The sequence below is a fragment of the Labrus mixtus genome, chromosome 17 (genome assembly GCF_963584025.1).
Source record: "Labrus mixtus chromosome 17, fLabMix1.1, whole genome shotgun sequence".
NCBI lineage: Eukaryota > Metazoa > Chordata > Actinopteri > Labriformes > Labridae > Labrus > Labrus mixtus.
In genome coordinates, this window is record NC_083628.1 from 4,837,336 (window position 1) to 4,861,525 (window position 24,190).

Below are 24,190 nucleotides of genomic sequence, written 5' to 3' on the forward strand. Positions count from 1 at the left end.
CAGAAAAGAAAGGAGAGAAAGGACAGCTGCCTCCGGGAGGAAGAAAACCGTGACGGGGTCTCGTAGCGGGAGGAAGCAGGAAGATTTGCAGCAGTTCTATGGCTCAGTCTGCTGCTAACGGTGTGGACCAGGATCTGGCCAGCAAGAGGCTGCACTCAAGGTAAGACCCGAGGTAGGGGGGGGGGGGGGGGGGGTTCATCGGTAAACACAGGGGAGGAGGGGGGTCACAGACTCGTAGCGTGTCCTTGAATGGCTGTCAATATAAAGAGAAAAGAAGGACTGCAGGGAGCGGCTGAAGGGACATAAAGGAAAGCAACAAAAGGCTGCCAGCTCAAGGCTTTTGCTTACCGAGGAGGAGCCAGGCAGGCAGGCGGAACTTGACCAGCACAGCTTTCACTGATTTAAAAGGCTCAAGACCCAGCCACAGCTACAGCCAGAGCCCGGATCCAAGCCTCATTCCTGGCTCGGGTCATTGAGCTGCTGTGGCTGGAAGTGCAGACTGAGAGGAGCCTCGTGAGATGTGGACGTAGGAGGGACACAGCGAGGGGTGTCAAAGTGTCCAGATATTACACACATATAGGTTTGGTTTAAACCAGGTAGGTGCAGAATCATTTCAGAAATACATCAAACATGAACTCATACTGTATGCATATTATGGAGGAGGATGTGTAGCAGGAGCTGTCTTACTTTAACCCTCTTATTTGCATAGTTGGTGAACAGGTGATAACCATGTTCCTGCTCATTTGCAATTTAAACACTTCCCCTGCCTCTCTATACTGTATGTATGACTGTTTTATTTGCATGTCACAGTTTAAAGAGGATCAAGTTGTTATACACTACTAATTATTAGACATTTTCATGTCATTATCACTTTTTGCCTAATAAGTGTCATATTCAAATTGATTAAATACAATATATTCAGTTTTCTTTAGCGATGCACTGATTATGAAAATCAGAGCCTACGCTACTAAAATGAAATTATGCATGAACAATCAACTCTCAATAAAGTTTCTGTTCATTATTTTGTCATAGGCAACAAAGCGATGAATTGACTGATCTTTCAGTTGAACATGTTGGCCTGTGGGACGGTGTTGCCTGTCGTTTGTTGCTTCTTGTTTTGTTGCCAGATACCGATCAGATGTTGGTTGAAGTTGTTAGAATGACGCGTCTTTGTTTCATATTTTGACATTTTGATAATTACTAATCACAACAACGCTGGTTACATAAGGTTTGCCTCCACATCTTTGTTAATCAGTCAAGTAGAATAAAGCACATGTCAAACCCACGGACTGTTCAGAAATGTAGAGGCATCCGAGTGGTTACATTTTCTTAAACAACTCTCACTTAAATGGTTCAGTGTGGGGTTCCTGTTTAGCTCGTTTCTGATCTTTTTTGAGTATTTTATGTTACTGAAAGTCAGTGTCTGTCGAGATCATTAATAACTGTTGAGTTGTGAAGTGACATTCATCAAACCTGCAAGGTTGCCGCGTCCCAGACAAACACACAGAGACAAATACAGTGAGTGCTGGTTGTGATCACATGACCTGGTCTGCCCTCTGTCAGTGTTTCCCCTCTATTTTACAAACACATAACATCAATACATGACCTTTCTACAATGAGGGTTTGGGAATAACTGCCTGTGCGTTTGTTGTTTGTAACAAAACACAGATGACCCACATGAAGTGGCAACCTGCAGGGTCTTTGTCAGAATACAATTTCTGTAAAAATGCTATTTATTTTGACAGTTCAAGACATTTATTAGAGTAATTCATGATGACCAAATATTCAACTTCGACTATCGGAAGAAAAACTCCAAGGAGGCATTTCAAAGATATAACTTTTCATTACATTGGGCTATTCTGTTCTCTTATTGAAACTTGAGGTGTTTTTATTCAGCTACAGAGTTGGCAGTGAGCATTACAACATGTCACCTGTGTTAATAAGGATGAATCCTGAAACTGATAACGACCATGGTGTCGCCTCCGTGTCCTGTTCTTCTTGGACACTGTATTGAAAACTACACACAATCCCATATTCAGTTCTGAAGATTATTTAAGATACATTTCAATGTAAATGTATACATTTTTGAGCAAACTGCTGCCACAAACGTCACCCTTTGCACATTCTGGGCATACAGAAAGCTAGTCCATACAACGAGATAATATCCGACTTATATTTCTACAGACACAGGGTTAAGAGAGACTGAACTATGACGGGAGGGGGATAATAATAATGGTTCTACAAGAGAATCAGACAAAAGAAGCAAAGAGGAGACAGCTCTGCTCTAACTGAAAGCGACATGCACTGCAGGAGGAGAAAACATTCCTAGAGAGTTTCTCTTTGGTTTCCTTGACAACTGGCCGGGGTACTCTGTAATTATGGCTAGAATTACTACTCTGAGCACAGAGTTTGTTAGCCAAGCCAGGAATAATAGGGACAGTAGGGTAGAACTGTCAATATGAGACAAGGATACATTCATTAAGAAAATCATCTCATTCATTTTTGTGTACTTTTTTTTTTTTTTTTTTTTTTAGGAGATACATTTGAATTCAGTAAGCACAGGATTTTTTTTGGATCATATGTCACATACAAGTTGTACATCTGGACATTGAAGAACACTCATTATCATATGGTGTATCCTGCTCCCGTAAATATGTCTGACAATGACCTTCGCTGGGTAATTCTCAATGCAAAATGATACACTGTATGTTGTCCATAATAACGATAACTGATACAGCGATTGAAATAATTGATATATTGCATGACAATCATATTACGATACATCATGGTGTCTGATTCATTGGAGAATATTAAATGCCCCTGAAAAGGTACATTTCAGGATTCATGTATTTAGTGCAATTTGCAATTTGATAATTATATCCCACAAGTCAGGCTGATCACATATTATTGGCGTTTAGATATTTTGTCCCACCCCTACTTAATACAGTACAGTACAATACTGAGAGTCTGAATTAAATGTAATGGATATAGTCAATGAATTACACTGATGAAAATTAGTCAGGTGCTGTTATACACTCATGTATAACACTGCAAAACTTTAGAATACTTCATAGGGTGGAGGTTCAACATGGAGTCATTTCTAAGTTGGTGGACACAGCCATAGCAGTGTTGATTTTGTTCCTTTGTAAAATAGGTTTGGATGATACAAGAAAAATATGCAATATGCGATTACATTGTTCATTATTATGATAGCAATATTCAATGTGTTAAAAATGAGTCTTCAACGTACAGGCAGTGAATATGGACACAATGCAGCATAATTTAGTGATGGTGTTATGAATAGGTTTGACAATGTTTCTGCTAGTTCCCACAGTAGTACAGCTGCTCTTAGTCTAATCACTACACCAGGTATGAATCCTGTCCTATGAAGAAGCAAGCTTTTATTCACTAGACATCATTAAACAGTGTGGTTTCACAGAAGTTTTGAAAAGCTGAATCATGATACTGTGGTTATTAGTTCAACTCTTCCCAAAATGTTACCCATACCTTTGGTATGTGTCCCTCTTTTTATTTCATATTTTCTTATATTATTATTAGGGCAAAACGACACATCATCGCTTTTCAAAAGTCATTTCTCAGAATTGGCTCTTTTTCACTTAAAGAACAATACATATGGCATAGCTCAGTTTAGACACAAACCTCTCTTCACATTGTTAACTTGCTCTCTGAAACCTTTCCAATATGTAACTTGGTCTTAATAATGCCATGGCAACTGCACTTGGGAACTGTGTCTTTTAAACCACAGGCAGACTATTATAGGATAAGGGTCTCCAAAACAGACCAATTAAAGTGGTAATAAGAGGAGAGAATGGGAGACTTACACATTCATGTACTGCTCTGATTCACTCTCACGCTTACCACAAGCATTGCAAGAATGAAGGTCACTTTGTGTCACTCTTTAAATGAAGTACGGCTGTACTGTTTGCTTTTGTTTTCTATTGTCTTGGTCTTTCTTGACAAGTTCATAAATGACCCTTAAGTGCCTTCCTTTGATTCCCTTTTTTTGTCTGTTTGTTAGCACTAAAACATCCAGAAGATTGTAGTATACTGATCTCTGAGTGAGGTTATGTTGCGGCCTCTAACTTGACAACTGCAGAGTTTTATTTATTAAACCGTGTCGCCAGGCTTTCTTAAGGCTACACCCCTTTTCCACAGTCTGTTTTAAAGTTTAGGGTTTTACAATTCACTGTGGTTTTTACGAGGCCCCTGCACCACCTAAAGTGAAAACCTCCTTTATTGTCTTCATTTTATTTTCTCTGCGACAGAACCTCTGAAGTTATCTGCTTCTCTAATCGTTTTCAATATCATGCCCTCATGAAGACATTGCATTAAGGTCTTTGAAAAGCAGAAGAATTCACCATTGATGGGATGGATGCTAGGCTATTTGTCTTGCTCCTTGTTGTCAAACGGAAACAGGTCTGTCTTTTGTATATTGCATCATATAAAATGTTAATCTTTTGCTACCTGACAAAGTCACAGTCAGTCTTCTTGGCAATCTTACACATTTTTCCCATGGCCATATGTTTGTTAGATCAGAAAAAGTAAAAAAAACAAAACAAAGGAAACAAAGGAAAACTCCTCTTCCTCTGTTAAGTCTGTGAGCTGTCTAAGAACATGCTGTTTCTGTCGGTGAGGCATCAGGCCTTTGTTGTGAGTCGAAGGGATAACGTACATTTTGGCTGATTGGTTGCAATGGTTGTTACCCTAGATCTGGTGGGTTTGTACTATTGTGGGGACATTGTGTTAGAATGTCAATTACTTACATTCAAAATCATATAACTTGGCTGCTTGAGAGTCGGCCAGCTGGTTTGTATTTTTGCGCATTCAATCTCTGGATATGTTGGGCCAAATGGATCCTTCGATGCCCAAGGAAACGAGGAAGCCTCTGTCGGGTGTATTTGAAAAAGCCTTTGAAATAGGACAGCCTTTAATGTGCCACTGTGACGTAATATGTTTTCAAATGTGCCCTCCGAAGGACCCAGCCCCTAAATGGTACAAAGCTATGGTCTATAAGGGAAAAGAATGCAAAATATGCCAGGCGTTCACCATGGCCTTTGCAGTCATCAGATAAACCCATTACATGCGGGCGTGAAGCATAAGGTCTTTTATCTGCTCTTTTGTAACATAATAAAACAAAGAGTTAACTCAATAAAGGTGGATCGATTGATTGATATAGAATAGAATAGAATAGAATTACTTTATTGATCCCAAACTGGGAAATTGTGGCGTTACAGCAGCAGGTTATCCAACGCACAATATGAGTAAAAAACACGTTAGCAAATCTAAACACAATACAATATTAAATACAAAGTAAATAAGTACTAAAAGATATCAAAAATAAGAATGTGAATATATACAACCAGGATTTAACTAAGCATTACTAGTCTTAAATAGGAAGATTAAATATGGAAGATTGAATGTAAATGTGCAAAAACAGAGTCATAAATGGACAGTATTGACATAAGTTAAAGTGCATGAGTGTAGACATATTATAAGTAGAAACTATACAATATAACAGCGAGTAGACAGCCAAACGAAGTGAACATGAGTGCAGGGCTATTTTGTAAATTTAACATGTGCAGAACAGATTACAGTAAGGAGAGACAGATATTATCATGATGACAGTTCTCTGCTCGCATGAGGTGAGCTGTTGTACAGAGTGAGCTCAAACAAATCAAACACCTAAAGAAGGTCCAACATGTTGGACTGCCTTCATCAAAAACACACTAATTGGAGGAATGTCTATTTTCGGAATGGTGTTTCAACTGTTCAGGAAAGTTCCAGAGAGTTTTAGCGCCGTACAGCATTTCTTTTGTCGCCTGGTGGCCCAACACGACAATTTATGTTTTTTTTTCATTTAATTTGTCCCGTTTATATATTTCCACTATGATCTTTGTAACTGCATTGACCCTGTACCTTTCCCTGTGATCTTTGTAACTGCATTGACCCTGTCTCTTCCATCCCTCTGACTGCTGCTATCAATGACACCTTCTCTTTCCTGTTTCCACTGAGGAGTAGCCTCACCACAATGTACAAACCTGATGGCCCCTCCTTTGATGACATGGTCAGGCCTGGAATGTCAACATTCTTGGCCTTTTCCCCATGAAGGATTCCAGATGTGGAAGATTTCTTCCACTGATGCTATTTAATATGTCTGATAAATGCAAAGGGCATAACCTTGTCCTCTTTGCACAAATGTTACCTTCAGGGTTAACTGGTTTGATCTACTTTCCAGAATGATGACAGTGGTCGGTTGTTGCCAGTTTGAAGATGATTGGGGCATTTTAGCCCAGGGGCTTGGATGTGTTGCAACAACAGCAAGAAGTTGTCATAAGCAAGGAAGACAGTTAGGTCACTTCAAGTCATCCTTTGACTCAGGCGGCTGAAAGGTTCAGATGACCTCACATTTTTCTCTTGCCCTTAAAACTAGCTTAAATTACAATGTAAAATCAATAATGGTATGATCTCATGAAATTACATTTTCCACACATTTTGACAACTTATGTTTGATAAGTACACCGGTTCAATGTTCTCATCTATAAAATGACAAGCGGCTGCATTCCATCCGGGTACTTCAATGAAAGGACTTAGATTATTGTGGATGCTGTCCAGGCTACTGATGCACCATAATGGAACAGAGCCATTGTTAATGTTATTAGGTACACCTGTGGTAAGCCTGCCAACACATTAATGTTTCCATGTCCTTAGACTGCGTCTAAACAGGAGGGATATTATTAGCAGCACAAACTAGCAGAGTAGGAGCAACAGTTTCAGTGGACTGTATACGATCAGGAACAGCACTGAGTGTAGGTCAGGTATTTTTTTGGTGGTTTAAAAAGCGCTCAAAATCATGACCTGTCTAGACTGCTAGATTGACTTACTATATAATCCATCTTTTTTAATTAGTACTGAAAATAACTGAAAATGTACATGCACTCACTGTCTTGACATTTATTGGTCCCTTTCCTACTCTTTACTTAGTCTTTTTGTCTTCGCTGGTGGTGACCTAAAAATCTTTCTGTCAGTGTCAGCAGATAGTTGGATTAGTGTAGGCCAATCTGTGCACTGTGTGCTGTCAACCAAGGAGGTGCAGGTCCCTGGATTAGTAACTGCCTTTCTTTCATCCTTCCTCGCTGCCTCTCAGTGGGTCAAGGTCCAAGCTAAGAAGTATTGCACTTGTAGTGTGTCGTCATTCTTCTTGCTCTCGCCTAGATTATCGCTTTTTATTACAACCTCCTTCTTTTCAAGCATTATGGCAATGCAGAACAATGGATCTCAGCTACAGACATGTGGAAGAGGATCAAAAGAACGGTGTTGGTGTTTCTATGGGAAATATTTGATCTGAATGACAGAACAGCAATGGACATCTCAATTTTTGGAAAGTTCCTGAGGACTTGGGCAGTAGATGTGATTCTTGGCGGGTGATGGACTGTGTGTAGTAGGTCCATTTGGATTGTGTTCAAGTTTGCTGCAACATTGCTAACATTACTGATTCTTATGGAGTATGAAAACGGGTTACATGAACTTAGAATTTAAGAAAACAGAAAAACTGGATATTTCAAATCAGTAAGCCAGATCAACTGATAATACTAAAGGTCTCGGCATTATTAGTTTTACGTACAGCTTGAATGAATTTCAATCGGTACAGAGTTGATAGTTTCTCAGAATTGTTTTGCCTTGGCTAGTTGTGCTAACCTTTGCCCTCATGGCATCTGAGGCTTGCCCTCTGACCGGAGCTGAGATAGCAGTTTGCAAACTGGTCCATCATGGACCCCGACCTCAAGCAATGCTAAGGCCTATACGCATGGAGCTGCAGGCATATGTGGACAAAACAAGAACCAAGCAAAAAAACAGGTACTGCTAAAATACTTTCAAGAAGCATTCTGAAACATTTTATTTGGCGAGCCATGTTTTGCAAACTAGTTCACCATTCTGAGCTCACTGACTCTAGAGGTAGTAGTAGATCATGTAGAGCTAGGAACATTTGACTACATGATAATCTTTGTAAAGTGAGTACAACTACTAGTTACAATCAATCCTTTGAAAAATGCCTGCCAACGCTATAGCAGTAATGTGTGTGGCAAGCAATAATGACAATGGAGACATTTGCAATATACATTTTCACGCGACAAAATAGAAAAGGTCTGTGCTGAGTGAAATGTTAAATTGACATAAGATGACGAAGTGTTTTTATTGAAAGTTAAGTTATGTCAACATGCCTGTGTCCATAACAATCATGTACATTGCTGGATTGTAAGAAGGCTATATGAAGAAAGCAGTACAAGACACAAAAATGAATGCTTTTTTTTAATAAGATGATGAGTATAAATAGAGACTTTATGAGAGAGTTATGATGTACAGTACATTAGGGAAGGAGTGTTTATAACAGTTTCATGAATGCACACATAAAATAGATGAACTACCATTTAAGTTTTCTGCTTAATGAAGGTGAAACTACTACAGGGTGCTCTTGTATTTTTTGAATGGGGCCATTTGTAGAACAGATACGATTCAAGGATAATCCTTGCTTAACTCTTTATTCAAATACCTTATCTGGAATTTTAAGCTGCAACCAACTTGGCTGAGTTTATCCTGGATTATACCATAAAAAATCTAAGGTCTATAGATTCTGGTTACAACTCACTGATTTGGGTTTCTTTTGCTTCCTGTCAGACCACCTGCCTCTTTAATCATGATGGTTCAATATTTTCTTTCTGGGACTATTTTGTCTGTTGAAAGTACAAAGACATACCACCTGGTTTCTGATGAACTTCACACTGGATCTTAAATGCAAAGATGATTTATTTTCAAATGACTTAAATAGGTTCCATCGCATACCATATACATTAATTTGTTGTCAAAAGGAAGTCGTCAACAGACTCCTTAATATTTCCTTGACATTTTATGACCCACTGTCATTGATCCAACAGTTGCCATGGTAACTAATACATTGTTAAAGGGCAAGGAAGACTACCCTTGACTTAGCTTTTGATAGTTATTTCCGGAAAATTGTGTTTCTCTTATACTTCAGCTTTGCAATGCAGGGGAGCAGAGATGCACTTGGACCATAAAGTGTTTTAAAGGGAATTAACAACTTGTTGCAATATGCCTATGCCCTCATGCACAATCAACAAAATCAGCTAATTAATTACTTCAATGTTTTTACATTTAAAGGACTGCAATGCCAAGTTCCTTTCAATTTCATGAACCAAAAATGCAGACAGGCAGAGAGAAGGATGAGCAATTTTGTAAGATAGACATTACCTACAAGAGAACTGTATGTTTTTATAAACCTGACTCTAAAAATCAGGCTGATATAAGAGTAATGAGTGAAAACTGCAACACCTATTCAAGGTGCTCATCTTAGAGCTTTAGACTTGGTTGCTAAGGCAACAGTCCACAGACATGGCTACAGACCTTGTTGTCATGGTGATTCTGGCAATTTGTTCCTCACCAATGTTACAGTTCGACTGCAAGTGTCCCTGGTAATATACATTGTTCTATCTCTTATAGTGCTCATGTTAATGCGGTGTTCTGTTGCTCCCTGTCTGAATGTGTCAACCTGTGTTTGTTCAATGTAGGATGGAGGCCTCTTGCTTGGAGTTGGCCCTGGAAGGAGAGCGACTATGCAAGGCCGGGGACTTTAAAGGGGGAACAGCGTTTTTTGAAGCAGCCGTGCAGGTCGGCACAGACGACCTGAAGACCCTAAGTGCCATCTACAGCCAGCTGGGAAATGCTTACTTCTACCTCAAGGAGTATGGCAAGGCCCTGGAGTACCACAAACATGACCTTACTTTGGCGAGGTGAGGAATTCACTTTTCCTACTGAATTGCAAAAGTTTATATAAAGTTGCCAAACTTGGTTTTCAGCTTTCACTTCCACCTGGAGTAGGAATGGGGTTCCATTAACGACCTGGTTACACATTTTTCAAAACCTTAAAATCAATTACAATGGGGCTTATCTATATAATAGTCCTATCAAGTCTTATGGGTCTTGTAATGTAACATTATATCTCGAGTCAAGTCATGTTTGAATGATGAATGATTAACACAAAGGTCTTTTTTATTCATTTGAAAAACAAAACATTATATTATACATAACCACACACCGTCAGAGAGGTAATCTTATTGTTTTCACTTGACTTTATAATTTAGGACAGCCTACAGAGCTAATGTAGGTCTTAAACAGTTTAAATAACACATCGTAATAATAATGATATAATAATTTACAATATATCAAATGAAATACAAAAAATCTTCCATGGCTGCCCCTGAAGCTTGGTTGCTTTCAATTAAAAAATGATCTTCTTAGTGATTTCCTTACAACAGACCCTGACAAAGAAAGCTTTGAAGCTAAGTAATGCAGTCAGAGCTCTAATCAGTGCTGAGCCGGTACGTAGGATAGTTATGCTAATGATTCAACTATTTGATGTACAGACAGTTTCAGAGAGGAAAAATTCAACGTGCCATCCCTAAAAAGGTTTTATTGACTTCGTCAGGTGCACAGGAGCAGCAGCAGGGATTTAAACTGTGTTGACATTATGTTCTGTAATAAAATTTAAAGAAAAGTGAGGGGACTTTCATATTGTAGCAGTCTTCAACTACCAGCAGGATATTTAGCTTGAACGAATAATCGGGTCCCCTGCTGTGAGTGCAGCTGGTACTTCAGTGGGGAAGCGATCAAAGACCCGAGAGAGATTTACCTTGTTACATTATAGGCTCAGCGGGGACACTGAGACCTGGTGAGCCTCCTCGGAGCCAATTAAAAATTGTACTGTTCAGCATCTCCCAATTAAGTCTTTCTACAGTGCCTTAATGACACCATTTACCTTAATGAAATCGACTTAAAGAACATGTCGTCCTTGACTTACCATAAACATTGGTGTTGTTGTTGTTTTTTTTCCCACTTTCTCAGAACAATAGGAGATAGGATTGGAGAAGGGAAAGCCAGCGGTAACCTTGGTAACACATTAAAAGTGTTGGGGCGCTTTGATGAAGCTGTTGTGTGCTGTCAAAGACATCTGGATATTTCTCAAGAACAAGGGGACAAGGTAACTTCTGTTACTCTTCAAAGCCTCTCTATTCCAGTCAAAGAGCTACAATACATTATTTAAAAAAAAAAGCAAAGAATACTTGTGCATATTATTCATTGTAACCTTATCCTCTGTCTTTTTTATATCTGGTTGTAGGTTGGAGAGGCCAGAGCTTTGTATAATGTCGGTAATGTGTTTCATGCTAAGGGCAAACAGCAGTTGTGGGGCTGCACCCAGGAACCTGGCGACCTGCCTCCTGATGTCAGAGACACATTGCAAAGGGCTACGGGCTTTTATGAGTATGTACTGTTGACAAATGAAATAAGAATCAAAGAGGTAGTCTGGAAAAGTGAGCTCAACTGCATTCTGTGGTGTTAAAATTGACTTATGACAGAGCAACACTGTATGCTTGAAAAATGTAGCTTTTTAAAAATGCATGAAGAAATCTTGTTAAATGGACATATGCTACTAATTTTGGCCAAACTTTGACTCATCCGTCGCTAATATTATCCCTTCTATTCTTGAATACATCAATACAAGTAACTCGACCAGTGGTTCTCAACTATAGCACACCAAAACCAAAGCTAACAAAAACTATAGCACACCAAAACACAACAGAACAATTTCCTTTCAAAGAAGTCAACAGGTTTGACTTTATAGCAGAGAGTTTTGTTTTTAAATGTGGTTTCCATTCTGATTGCTTCATGCATTCCTGTACCAGCATTTAGCTGCTACTAAACTGGTGTTTGCTTATCTCTGTAGGATGAACTTGTGTTTGGTCAAAGAACTTGGAGACCGAGCTGCTCAGGGGCGGGCCTATGGGAACCTGGGCAACACCCACTACCTGCTGGGAAACTTTGTGGAAGCTATCAAGTTTCATCGCCAGGTGAGAAATTCAAAATGTTTGCCAGCATCTTTTTTTAATTCCAGCGCGTAGATAAGATTATCTGCCCTGTTGAAGTGCCTGATTATAGCAGTGACCTTGTAGAGCCAGAGCAGGTCTCACTTTTTCCCCTCACACAGGGGCAGCATCGTGGCCCGCCATGATATTGCCCTCAAATGTCCTTGATAGTAGAAAAAAATCCAAATGTAATTCCTTCTTGTTCAGCTCATGTTTCACAGATGTGAACATAAATCTAAACATGTCATTGTGATTTATGTAGAGTATATTTGGTTTGGTTTTATGGGTGTTTTGGTGGCTTATACACCGAAGCCAGGGATCTTTGAGTGTCCTCCCCTGAAGCCACAGTGCTACATAAAAAACATTTGTAGGCCTTGCTGTCATCATACGGGCCTGTTGGGTGTGTCTGTCATTAGCAGTCTACAAGCAAACAAGCGGTAACCAGAAAATGTGTTAACTGTTGTGTTTGATCAAACATGTCTGCATGATATAAGCTTAGACTCAATTGTTTAATTAGTCTACACGTCCTGGCATTGCAATGAAGAAGTAGGCCATATACGCATGTGTGCCTTACACGAAGTCTGAAATACATTTGACCTGCAAAAGCGAGGCTAGCATAGTATGAGAGAATGGCATTGCTGTCAGAGAGTGCGAGGACAGTGATAGAGAATAAGAAAATAAATAATTTGATTTGATCCATTGCATGCATTGCTTATCTAACCTTTTTAGAGTGAAATATCTCCTCTGCAAGTTTTTCAGTGGATCCAAATATAGCTGGCATAGTAAAAACACACTGTGTTCAAGGATTGAAGGGTTCTCACAGAAAACAATGTGCGAAAATTGGTTTCTTGGTGAATCACTGGCAAACATGGCCACAGGCTTTCTCTCTCCCCATGATACCTGCCACTCTTCGTCATGAAACAACTTGTTTTCTCGTGGGAGAAGCCAGTCTTTCATCTCTTTTCCATTAAGAACCTATCAGTGTGCCGTGTATGAGAGCACACTGCTTTTAAAGGGAACACAATTTGACGCACCAATAGTTGCAACGTCACATCTTTCATGAACTCAGGGGGAAAACAAAGCCTGCAAATTGTACTTGTGAAATTGACTGTATTTAATTGCTCAGTGTAATAATAGAACAAATCAACACAAAAAGGGGGAAATAAATGTGTGTGACATTCCTGTTCTGTTGTTCACAGCGATTATCCATAGCTAAAGAGTTTGGGGACAAAGCTGCAGAACGACGAGCCTACAGCAACCTGGGAAATGCCTTGATATTCTTGGGCCAGTTCAACACAGCTACAGAGTACTACAGGTGAGGAGAGAGAGAGAGGAGTGTGACATCTAGTGGAGAAAACATGAAGGGACACAAGTATCAAGAACTCTCAAAATAAGATTTTGACCCCTGAAACCGTCTTAATTATGTGTCTATTCACCAAAACCTCTTCAGTGTCTCCTTTTCTCACTTCATCTTATTTTTGTTCACTACAGGAAAACGCTGCAACTGTCTAGGCAGCTGAGGGACCAGGTGATGGAGGCTCAGGCCTGTTACAGCCTCGGAAATACCTACACACTTCTGCAGCAGTATGAGAGGGCCATAGACTACCACCTGAAACACCTGTACATCGCTCAGGAACTTACAGATAGGTAAACATGAGCAATATCTAATGTAAGGGTTTTCAAAGTCTGGGAAAGTGACCCTCCTCTGTAAGAACATAGAAACAGCTGCCACAGTTAAACATCTCTTTTTTTCATGATTTCAAATATCTTCATCTTAATTTTTTAAACACCCCTCCAGATTAAATTTTGTTAAACATTGTTAGTGTCATATAGCCTTTCGGCAACAAACTAATTGGCAATATTCCCTTATTGTGCTCACCTATACTTTAGTGGGAACAATGAGTGCATGTCTTTGATGCAAGAATGCAATGTACATTAGAATAAATGCAGAACATCTGCGACCCGCCGCCTTAAATGGTACTTGCTTTTCACCTCATCCTACTCACACAGGTAGGGGAGAGATGTGGGAACCGAGTCTCCACAGAGAGCTAGAAGTTGTCGCCTACTTTGTTTTTGATTACTCCGGAATCTCTCTCCTCTGTGGAGTAACCAAATATCTATCAACTTTCCCCACACATTGCAGTAGTTAGCTAACCATATGTTTACGGCTATTTTTTTTTGGTTTACTTTTTTCTCACATTGCGCCTCTGCTGAAGTCCTTTGGCACCCCCATGGGAGGTGCACCTCACTCTTTGAAGACCCCTGATCTAAGTATGCTCACAAACAAGCATAAATGCAAATAGATTTTAATTAACATTGGTTGGTTTGATTCATGTCTCATTAGAGTCGGTGAGGGCCGTGCCTGCTGGAGTCTGGGGAATGCATATGTGTCTTTAGGGAACCACAAACAGGCTCTTCACTATGCCAGAAAGCACCTGGACATCTCCAAAGAAGTGAGACATTTTTGTTTACAGTCATTTGGGGAAGATATACATTTTTGCAATCAGCATATTTTGACCCATATGACCTATATGTTTGTCTCTCTGTCCCTTAATTTCTTTTTCAGATTGGAGACAGAAATGGAGAACTGACAGCCAGAATGAATGTGGAGCAGCTGATGGAGGCTCTGGGGGTCAATGAGAGTGACCTTTCCCCTTCCAGTTCAGAGTTTGAGATGCAAGGTGACACAATCAGTTACTTTATGTCCATTAGTGAGCTTTAGAGGTGTGACCATAAGAAAGAAATAATCTTGTTCTCTCCCACTGTGGAATGAAATATTAACTCAATTAACAAATTAATTGTGTTATTTCTGGTAATTGTCTTCTTACGTGACTAATTTATAATTTGGTCAGTTTCTTTAGCTTTTACATGGGAAGGGTCCCGCAGATGAAAAAGCCTTATTCAGTGTGTGTGTCCTTATTTATGTACATATTTTTTATTTTGATGTTACCTGTCTGATTGATTGCTGCAGACTGTGGTCAGGGTTAGCTGTGTGAAAGCTGTTTGGGCACCAAAATAGAAACAAAATAAGATGTATAAAGCGACAGAAAATGTCTGAGAGGTTTTGAAAATGTGCATTTATTCATCAACTTTAAACTACAGATAACAAACTTTAAAATGTGTTTTTAGCTTTTAAGATTTACCTCTTTTAACTTCAATGTTTGACAAATTTAACTCGTGGGCTTGAGTAAACTCACTGAGATTCTGTTTGTGTACACAAGATTACCATTTAAATGCCAAACTAAATTGAGACAGTCATAACAGACTCACAGTGTCTGTGTTATGTCTGAACTGAAGCTAAATGTGACACTGGGCCAAGGGTGTGAACATTTTTGGGTTAAGTTAAAGAACATGAAGGTTTTTACCCCCAGTCCAAGGAAGATTAGTTTGTAAAGCAAATATTTTTGTCAAATCTATCCTCAAAAACTAAACAAGTTTCACTTTTAGATTCTCTTCTTCTCACATTACAATATATAATCTTGATCTGTGGAGTCAGGTGAGTATTGTGTGATGTTTGTGGTTCCCAACTGTCCTCCAGGGCTTAAAAACTCACACCCTTGTCCTACATTTCCCTCTCTGGTGCAGAGCCGGCAAACAGACTCTTATTCAGGTTGTTTGCTTGGTTGTCTGAGTAAACCACGTATCCACACCAAACATCATGAGACCAATGTTGACATAACTGGCTGCAGCAGAGAAGAGACAAAGAGCTTTGCAAACTTAATTTGACTTCAGATGAACAGTTTTGTAACATTATGCTACTAAGTAATGTTTATTTATTTTATGTGTATTTTGTTTCTATAGGAGCAAGACCCAAATTCACCAAGAGAAACAGCATGGACAGTGTAGAACTATGGAAGTACTCTACAGATAAGGTGAGGTCTCACACATTTACAGCTCAACGCTTGAGAGAGTCTTAATGTTACAGAGTTTTATCAATCCCACTCTAACAATAAGCTCTGTGACTGCAGAATGGCGACAACCAAGACTTAGAAAGTATACCCAGGAGATCCAAGAGTCAGCTGTCGCAGCCAGGTAAAAGAAAAGGCTATCCAGACAGCCAGTCATCAGATGAAAGGCCGTGGTTGGACTCGCCCCTAGACACTGATGACATCACTTTGCAAGTCCCACCTCCAGTGCCAGTGAGTATTTTCTTCTCATAACTACGTGCACTGACCCAGTTATACTAATATGTGGTGCCCCGTGTGAGTTTACAAAGAGAAAATGCTAGGCTTACTGTTTTCAGAAGCTAAGCTAATAGGATATTTGTATTTACTAAACAGATTGGGTTTAATCTTGTCATCTACTATTTCCAAAATGAAGACACTTTTCTTAAAAAATAAATAAAAATGAAACCAATTTGGCTACAGCTCGTCCACGACTAAAGTGTTCTGTAGTAGCCTGTCCTGAAATGGTTATCGTTTAATAATTTTGATATGATGTCTAGTGTAATGTAAAGAATGGACACAGTATCAGTGGCATCACCCATTTTTTGAAGCCAAACAACGGCGGTCGTCACCTTATTAGACATGATGACTCCCTCTAGCTTTTGATCAATCTAGTAACAAACAAAGAGGTGGAGTTACCTCACATCACACCTGTCTGTTAGTCAACAGTTAAAAAAATAAATTCACCCCTCTTCTAAGTTGATTTCTATACGTCATGTCTTACTTCAGGAGACCACAAGTGTATAGACCCCAATATATTGTTTTTCATAGAAAGCAATACAGGTTCCTGAAGTGCTGAGTACTGTATTCACTTAACTACTTTCCAAACGTGTCTGTTCATCCCTGTCCAAAATGTCTTCAGGGCTTCGGATTTAAAGAGAAAATGAGAAATTAGTGAGATGAAATCTGGAACATATCCTTTAATTTCCCATGAGGTTATACTGTGTGATGTAAGAAGTCACACACAGTGTAAAGGTGTCCTTTCATTAGGTTACAATGGTGCTCCCATTTGCCGTGAACTAGATTCTTAACGAGTATGCCTTATCACAGCTACTGTAGCTTTAAAATCTGTGGCCTCACAACACTTGATCTTGCTTTTTACTGTGGCAATGCTAATTGTTGTAATCAACAAGCTGACATACAGGAAAAAAGAGACTGACTGTGCTGCATAATGATAGTTCATCAGAGGGGGCTAGAAATAGCATCCAAAGATACATGTTGGTAATCAGTGACACTGAAGCATATTCTTTTCATATGGGCCATTATTTTAAAAACAGTTATGTGTCTGCTAACTTTGACAAATCTTTACTCAAAACTACAAATAAGAGCGAAAATATCTTTAGGTTGTAGTATAGTAGTAGAACGGTTGACAAAAACAAGGACAAGACGGCCAATGTGAAACAAGAGGCAAACTTCAGTGTTGAAAAATGAAGTGTAAAACAAAAGAGCAGTTCCTCTAGTGTCCACTAGAGGTGGACTCAAAGAGCCAAGGAGATCCCGTAATAAAATGGCACAACAAAACTATTTCTCAAGTGTCCAGCATGTCGTTCCCCACTGTCTCTCCCCGGTTTCTGACTCTATCCATTGTCCTGTCTCTAGAATAAAGGCATAAAAAGCCCAACAAAAATCTTTTAAAAAGAACTGTGCAAGTAGGGAATTTTGAGTTGTGCGTACATTTGCATAAACTGGGCAGAGGCTTAATTGACGGAGAGGTGGGGGCATTGGAGCTGGAGACTTTGCCAGGAGACTAAAGACTGCCACAGAAACTTTGTTTCTTGTTTGACTGAAAGTAAGGTGGACAATATATAGTATCCATTTGGAACTATTTAAAAAAAAAAAAAACAATAACAAGGAAAAGCTCTGTCTGGACTTTCTCAGTTTAATAAGTGAGTGGGTTAGTCATCTGATTGAGGCTGCGGTTAAATACCTCATAAAGGTTATAGAGCAAAATGGTGATCTAATCTAGGAAGCATTGTCTTCATTCATTCATACACTCCCCCCACCCCATACCTCTCTTTCACAAACCAACTTCATTTCTGTACTTGTCTCTCTCTCTCTCGTCGTCATCACATCTCTCTTGTTCTATCTCTGTGGCCTACTTGATTAATTGGATAACATGGAGAAGAAAGTGAGGAGATCTGCATAGAGACCAAGGGGCCAAGGACAGAGAACAGCAGTGCTAGAAGCCAAAGATGATTAGTGTGCAAAGAGCTAGTAAACAACAATCAAATGGAAGATTTTTCACAGGCATGTTTGTTGTTAACGAATGGTGTATAAACTAACATTCGTGGTTCTTGTCATGAGGGTAGCAGATCTGTGCTGGCGGCCACTGTTGGCATGCAATTTGCTCATGACTGTGCCCCATCTTTCCACCCCCTTTCCCCCAATCATCCCCCTCTTCCTCTCTGCTGACAATGTGACCTTGATCACAGAACTGCTACCCTCCCCACTGGGTCAGCCCCCCCCCTGTCTGTGATAATGAGTTGTTTTCCCACAGTGGGCGAACAGGACAAAAATGGCCTGCAGGACAGCCGCAGAGAGAGAAAGGGAGGGAGAGAGAGAGAGAGAGAGGGGGAGAGAAAGAGAGCCAGAGATGAAGTGGAGAGAGTGGATGGTAGAGATGCAAAGAAGGCGGGAATAAAGGAATACAAGAGGAGCGGAAATTAGAACCTAATGGGAGGGAGAGGAGTACAGCTGGGGAGAAGAGCGAGGTGGGAGAGAGGGAGGTGTGAGCCAGGCGTGTGCACAGAGCGAGAGGGAAAGAGAGCTCAGAGAGACATGTGAAAGAGAGAGAGAGAGAGGCATAGCTTGAGGACAAAGTAGAGGTGCTGCTGGTAAGTTGATTCATTTAAGTTTTATAGCTTGAACAACAACATGGTGCAAAGGATACAAGAGGTTATTCACTCTTTGTCCATTTGATTTTTTGACACAAATGCAGATGTTTTCAGTTCGTCAGCTTTTTTAACCTTTTGTATAGCTATTTGACTTTTTCAGGGAGTACATGCAGTGTAAGTGAAGAGCTTTGAATTTGAAGTTTTTGTTGTCGTTGTCGAGGGCATCGTTTTGTTTTCAAAAAGTTGTCATGCGCCTGCTGACTCTGACCTAGTTCACATCTTTCTGAGAAGCAAACTGAACTCCATCCACTGGTTGGAGTGAAATGTGTCCAATCAAATCCGACTCTGTGCTGCATTAAAATACTTTTAATCATGAATGTTAACCCGTGCAGTGTTACTGAAGCTTTTTTTTAAAGTGAGAAGTAGCCAAAAATCTTTTCCATCAGGGACATTATCAGACTGGTTTTGATCGCTGAAGCTTGGTTTCTACCTCCCGTAAACTTGCTCTGGGACATTTTGTTGAAGATTCCTTATCAATGTGTTCATTTGTAGTAAATTGTGAGGTGTTATGTCAGACGTGAGCACTAAAATGGGTCCTAAACTCTTGTTGGTTCCTTTACAAATACAACGATCTGCCTTTTTCTACTGAAGAAAAACGTCTTTGTTGGTCGAGGTCCTCATACAAGACCTCTTGTGTTTCATATCTCTCCTGTACGTATGTGAACATTTATTTTTATTGTTGTTGCTATAATTATGCAATAATAAATCTGCATCTGCTGTGATCACTCTCACTCTTGTCATTTTAGATATTCAATTTTTTAAGCACTAGTAATCCACTCTAGCAGCAAAGCGTGATCACAGCCACAGTGAGAAAGAAAGAAGTCTCTTTCAGTACCATGTGAGAGTGAAAATCTCGATGTTATCTAAAAAACAAACAATGGACAGATCACCATCAGAGGCTGACTCTTGGTAAATATGCAGAAAAAGACTGCAGACAAACAGTGATTGAGTCATTGATTGGCTGATCAGTGATTAGAGCCACAGTGTATATTCTCATGTTCTGCAGTACCTGATACCACAGTTGTTGTTTCACCGTTCCTCAGCTCATGCTTGAAAGCTTTGACTGATGGAAGTTGGGAAAGGAGCTTCTAATTTTTTCCATAATTGGTAAAGAACGTAAATAACCAAAAGTATACCAAAAGACAATTTAAAGTAGTGAAGATTAGGTATGTTCCTATCAACTAATGTCACTGTGGATTAAATGTCAATTTAAATTTAGACTGGTTGACTAGTCAGGGGTAGGAACATTTTCTAAAACCATTTAGCTTATTTTATTGCAATTTAAAACAGCTCATCACAGTCTTCCATAACCCAATTGGCTGTTTTTAAATGACAATGAAATGTGTGGCACTTTGTAATGTGCATAACCCTGCAGGTAAACAAAGTCAAACTGGTTTGCAAAGTGTGGCCAACATTATCATCACCAGCGCCCGGTCATCTTTACAGCTTAACGTCTACATGCCTGTGCTGAATTTGGTTGCACATTGCTCTTTCATTAGGAGCTTATATGCCAGTTAATCAGAGCTTTATGCCCAGCTATTGGCGGTTGGTAGTGTTACAGCTTAAGATACATTTAACCAGCTTTGTGGGAAATACATTAATAAAAGATTTAGCAATTAGTTTAAACCACCAGTAAATCTGGCTGCAGAAGTGACAACATTGAAAGGTTTTGTTGATTATTGCGTACATCACTTGTGAAAAGTGTCACTATTTTAAAAAAAACGTCTTCTGAATTCACACTAACTCATCATCTGGTATCTTTCTGCAGTCTATCATGGCTGGAGCTGTATCAGTTGATACATCCATATGTTTTTATAGGGCACCACTGTGAGGGCCATTTAACTTAAACGCAAATAGGTGGTGTTTTTTTTTAACATGATATTTATGGCGTTGGATCACCTTCAGTATCTAGGCCAAGGTATTCTCAGCAGGAAGTCCTTTCTGAGTAAATTACAGGTCTAAAGTTTAATTATTTTACCTGCCCATCATGACTCTATGATCATGGGCTACTTAAGCTGCATTCCCCTACAGTGAATAAACCTTGACGTACAAATCAAAGAGATACATGGGTCTATCTTTGCTTATTTGTTTTATCTAATGTTTTACTAATTTGTGGTTTTTCTTCCAGAAGCTGGGCCGTGACCCCTCAGATGAGGACTGCTTCTTCGACCTCCTCAGTAAGTTCCAGAGCAGCCGCATGGATGACCAGCGCTGCGATCTTGACGAGCCACAAAATGGAGACAACGGAGAAGGTGCGGCAAACTCGATGCCGTCGCTGAACGAGATGATAGGTCGGTTGTCGAGAACGGTTTACCTGTGCAGGTCTTTGTCTTCAAGGACGTATGATCTCCTTTTTAAAATACACATGAACTCATGAGGCTCTTGGCTCTTTTTCTAGATCCTTCAATTACAACCTCCCCCCAGACTGAGGAGCTGTTTGACTTGATTGTCAGCTCTCAGAGCCGCCGTCTTGATGATCAGAGGGTTAATGTTGGGAATCTTCCAGGCTTGAGGATTACCCACAACAATCTGGGACACCTGGTGGGCGAAGGAGATCATCAAGAACCGAGCGATGACTTCTTCAACATGCTAATCAAGTGCCAGGTAAGGACTTGATTGGCATATAATAAGTGATTAAGTCTTCTCAGATTTTTAATCACTTTTTTAATCAGAGAGTCCTTGTAATTAATTTGTGCATCTTCCCGACTGCAGTCCTCCCGGATTGATGATCAGAGGTGCTCCCCACCAGAAGCCGGCCCCCACGCCCCCACAGTGCCTGACGAAGACTTCTTCAGTCTAATCCAGAGGGTGCAGGCGAAGCGTATGGACGAGCAGCGCGTCCAGCTGCCAGATGATGACGAGGACAGCCCTCAGTCCCCTGAGCCAGACTCACCCGGTGGTCTTTCCAGCTAGAACTTTGTAACTCTACGCTGCGTCAATTCAAGTCAAAGAGAAGGAATGACAGAAAGATGAGCCAACATTTAAAGACGCCACCGAAGGGTGAACTAACAAGATTTTTAAATAACAAGATACATTTTATGTGCAATAGGTGGTGCCCTGTCAAATGTTCGCTCAGTGTATTAAGCTCTATATGTGTAAATATAACAGGAAAGCAGGCAGGATCTAAGCTTACGGCGAGGGGATGGAGAGAGTACGTTTTTGGGACATGATGACAAAAATGAAATAGGTTTTTCAATCCAATGCCTTAATCAGCATTTTTTCAGACTCAAGATTGTATTCCATGGTGTCAGAAGTGTTACTATGGTAACACATGGTGGGCATACAGTGTTATTATGGACGGTTAATGTGGGGAATTAAAGCACGAGTTGTGGAAATCACAAAGAATAAATGACAGAAACGGAAAACAAAATGAAAAACTTAAGCGATACATTATTGCACTGAAATTCAAACTTGTTTCATAAAGACTTTCATGATATTTTACGGACCGACTGTCTTTATCGAACAGGTTGAATTTCAAAGTGCATCAGTTCAGTGACACTCTTATTACGCTGCTTTAATCATTCTACTTTCATGGTTCCCACCACTCATAGAAAACTGGTGTTATTGGTGCAGTATCAGTATTCGGGATGTTCATACATTGTTTAACCGTATTGATCAGTTCAAACCTTCCACCCACTGTGCTTTACGTTTTCTGGCTTAGACAAAACAATGAGATTTGTTTAAATGGATAGGCCGAATGACAACTGGTTCTTTATGTGCATTTATAAACAGGCATACATCGTGACAGTTTGTAGAATCCGAGGTTACTGAGAAAATGATCCGATACAGCTGCTTTCTTTTATATTCAAGAGTAGAGCTTTGGGATAATTCAAGCTCCTATCAATGTTTCTGCTTAGCTTCTGAAGTAACGCTAGCTGCTGCCCGTGATGTTCTCTACATCTGATAACAGACTATCGCTTCATGCCATTACCACTATGACGTAACATAGGAATAGAAGCAGATGGATAATATGGATGCCCTTTTGTAAAGAATCTAATACCACGAGCAAAACTGACACACTTATTCTAGGTTGTGCTGCCACCCTGTGGTTAAAACCTTGTATTACTTATGAGTAATACACAGAGGGAAGTCTATTTGGTGACTCAAACATTCCCTGCCCTTGGCTAGGGTTGTCTCCATAAGAGAACTTTAAACAGATGCAGGTCAGAATCAAACCATGGTGACAACAGATACCATGATCACCAAAAATGCAACCAAACTCATGAACCTTCTTAAAGAAAAACAACCATACAGAGATTTTATTGTTCTTAAAAAAATGTGGTATTGGCAACATTTAATGGCAAGGTTTCGGTACTAAACCTTCATCAGGCAAACTTTTCAGTACTTGACCTCTTGACCTTGATGAAGGTCTAGTACCAAAACGTAGCCAATAAACATTTTTTTGGAGGTGAGACAGTGTTGAAATGGATGTGCGATGTGTGACCATACATGTGGCCATTTTTGTAAATTATTTCACAAGATTAGAGTGCATTATCAAAATCAGTCAAAGCTCAGGCTACATCTCTATCCATCTGTAAGCTGACAAAGAGAGTCACAAACATCAGACAGGATTTCTATGTGTTATGGTACTGTACTAAAAAGTACTCCACCTTACCTTTGGGCTTGCTTTTTATTGAGAGTTAGTGCATACCTCGTTTTTGTACCTCAAAGCTTATGAACCTTAGTACTCTGAACCAGGGCGGATCATGTTCCACGTTTATATGTTTGATTCACCTCTCTTTGATAAAACAAGACAGTGGGAGCTAAAGTTAATATTTCTTCTTCTTTTTTTGTGAATTAACATTTTTAGACGGTACCTGGTACGCTTGTATTTGTCTCTGCCATAATTTGTACATATAAATATATTTTGTATTTATGTTCCATTTGAGGACATGAATATGTCCCTTCATGCTTTTAATAAAATGTTTCAGATGTTTCCCTGGGCTTGGTTTATATTTATATTGGTTAAAGAAAGAATTCCTCTTTTCAAACTTAGAGTAACACTGACCTCTAAAGCAAGGAAAAATCAGACATTTAGTACATTTGAAAATGAGTCAACAAAACATTGACTGGATTAGATTTGCAGAGCTCTAATCTTTATTTGAACAAAGCACAAAGAACCAACTGAACCTGTTGGTTAACTTTTAGTCACGTTGCTTAACAGAGATTTAGCAGGACTGTAAACAATGTTTTAAATCTGTGATAATTATTCACTTTGTATAACATCTTAATAAAAAACATATAGATGGTCATTATTTTAAAAATTATATTTTTTACCACTAACTACACGGACAAACACTTATATAACTAATGCAACTTCACCAGTGCCATGGCATTATATTCCTAATCTCCTCCTGGACTCCAGAAATAAATGAAGCACAACATTTAAGTCTTAATG

At 39.6% G+C, this 24,190-nt stretch overlaps 1 protein-coding gene across 2 annotated transcripts; it reads left to right on the forward strand.

Annotated features, from left to right (window-relative positions):
- gpsm1b (G protein signaling modulator 1b) lies at positions 1-23,729 on the forward strand. Of its 2 annotated transcripts, none has more exons than XM_061061033.1 (15): positions 1-160; positions 9,603-9,824; positions 10,936-11,071; positions 11,210-11,352; positions 11,816-11,939; positions 13,154-13,269; positions 13,446-13,601; positions 14,299-14,407; positions 14,521-14,635; positions 15,756-15,826; positions 15,923-16,093; positions 20,921-21,083; positions 21,191-21,396; positions 21,505-23,229; positions 23,273-23,729. In XM_061061033.1, the coding sequence occupies exons 1-14, from the start codon at positions 99-101 to the stop codon at positions 21,703-21,705; spliced, it is 1,995 nt and encodes a 664-aa protein (XP_060917016.1). In that variant the 5' UTR covers positions 1-98; the 3' UTR covers positions 21,706-23,229; positions 23,273-23,729. The 2 variants fall into 2 exon arrangements, with proteins under 2 accessions (XP_060917016.1, XP_060917018.1); XM_061061035.1 differs by having other exon boundaries at positions 20,924-21,083.
- Positions 23,730-24,190: the final 461 nt, after the last annotated feature.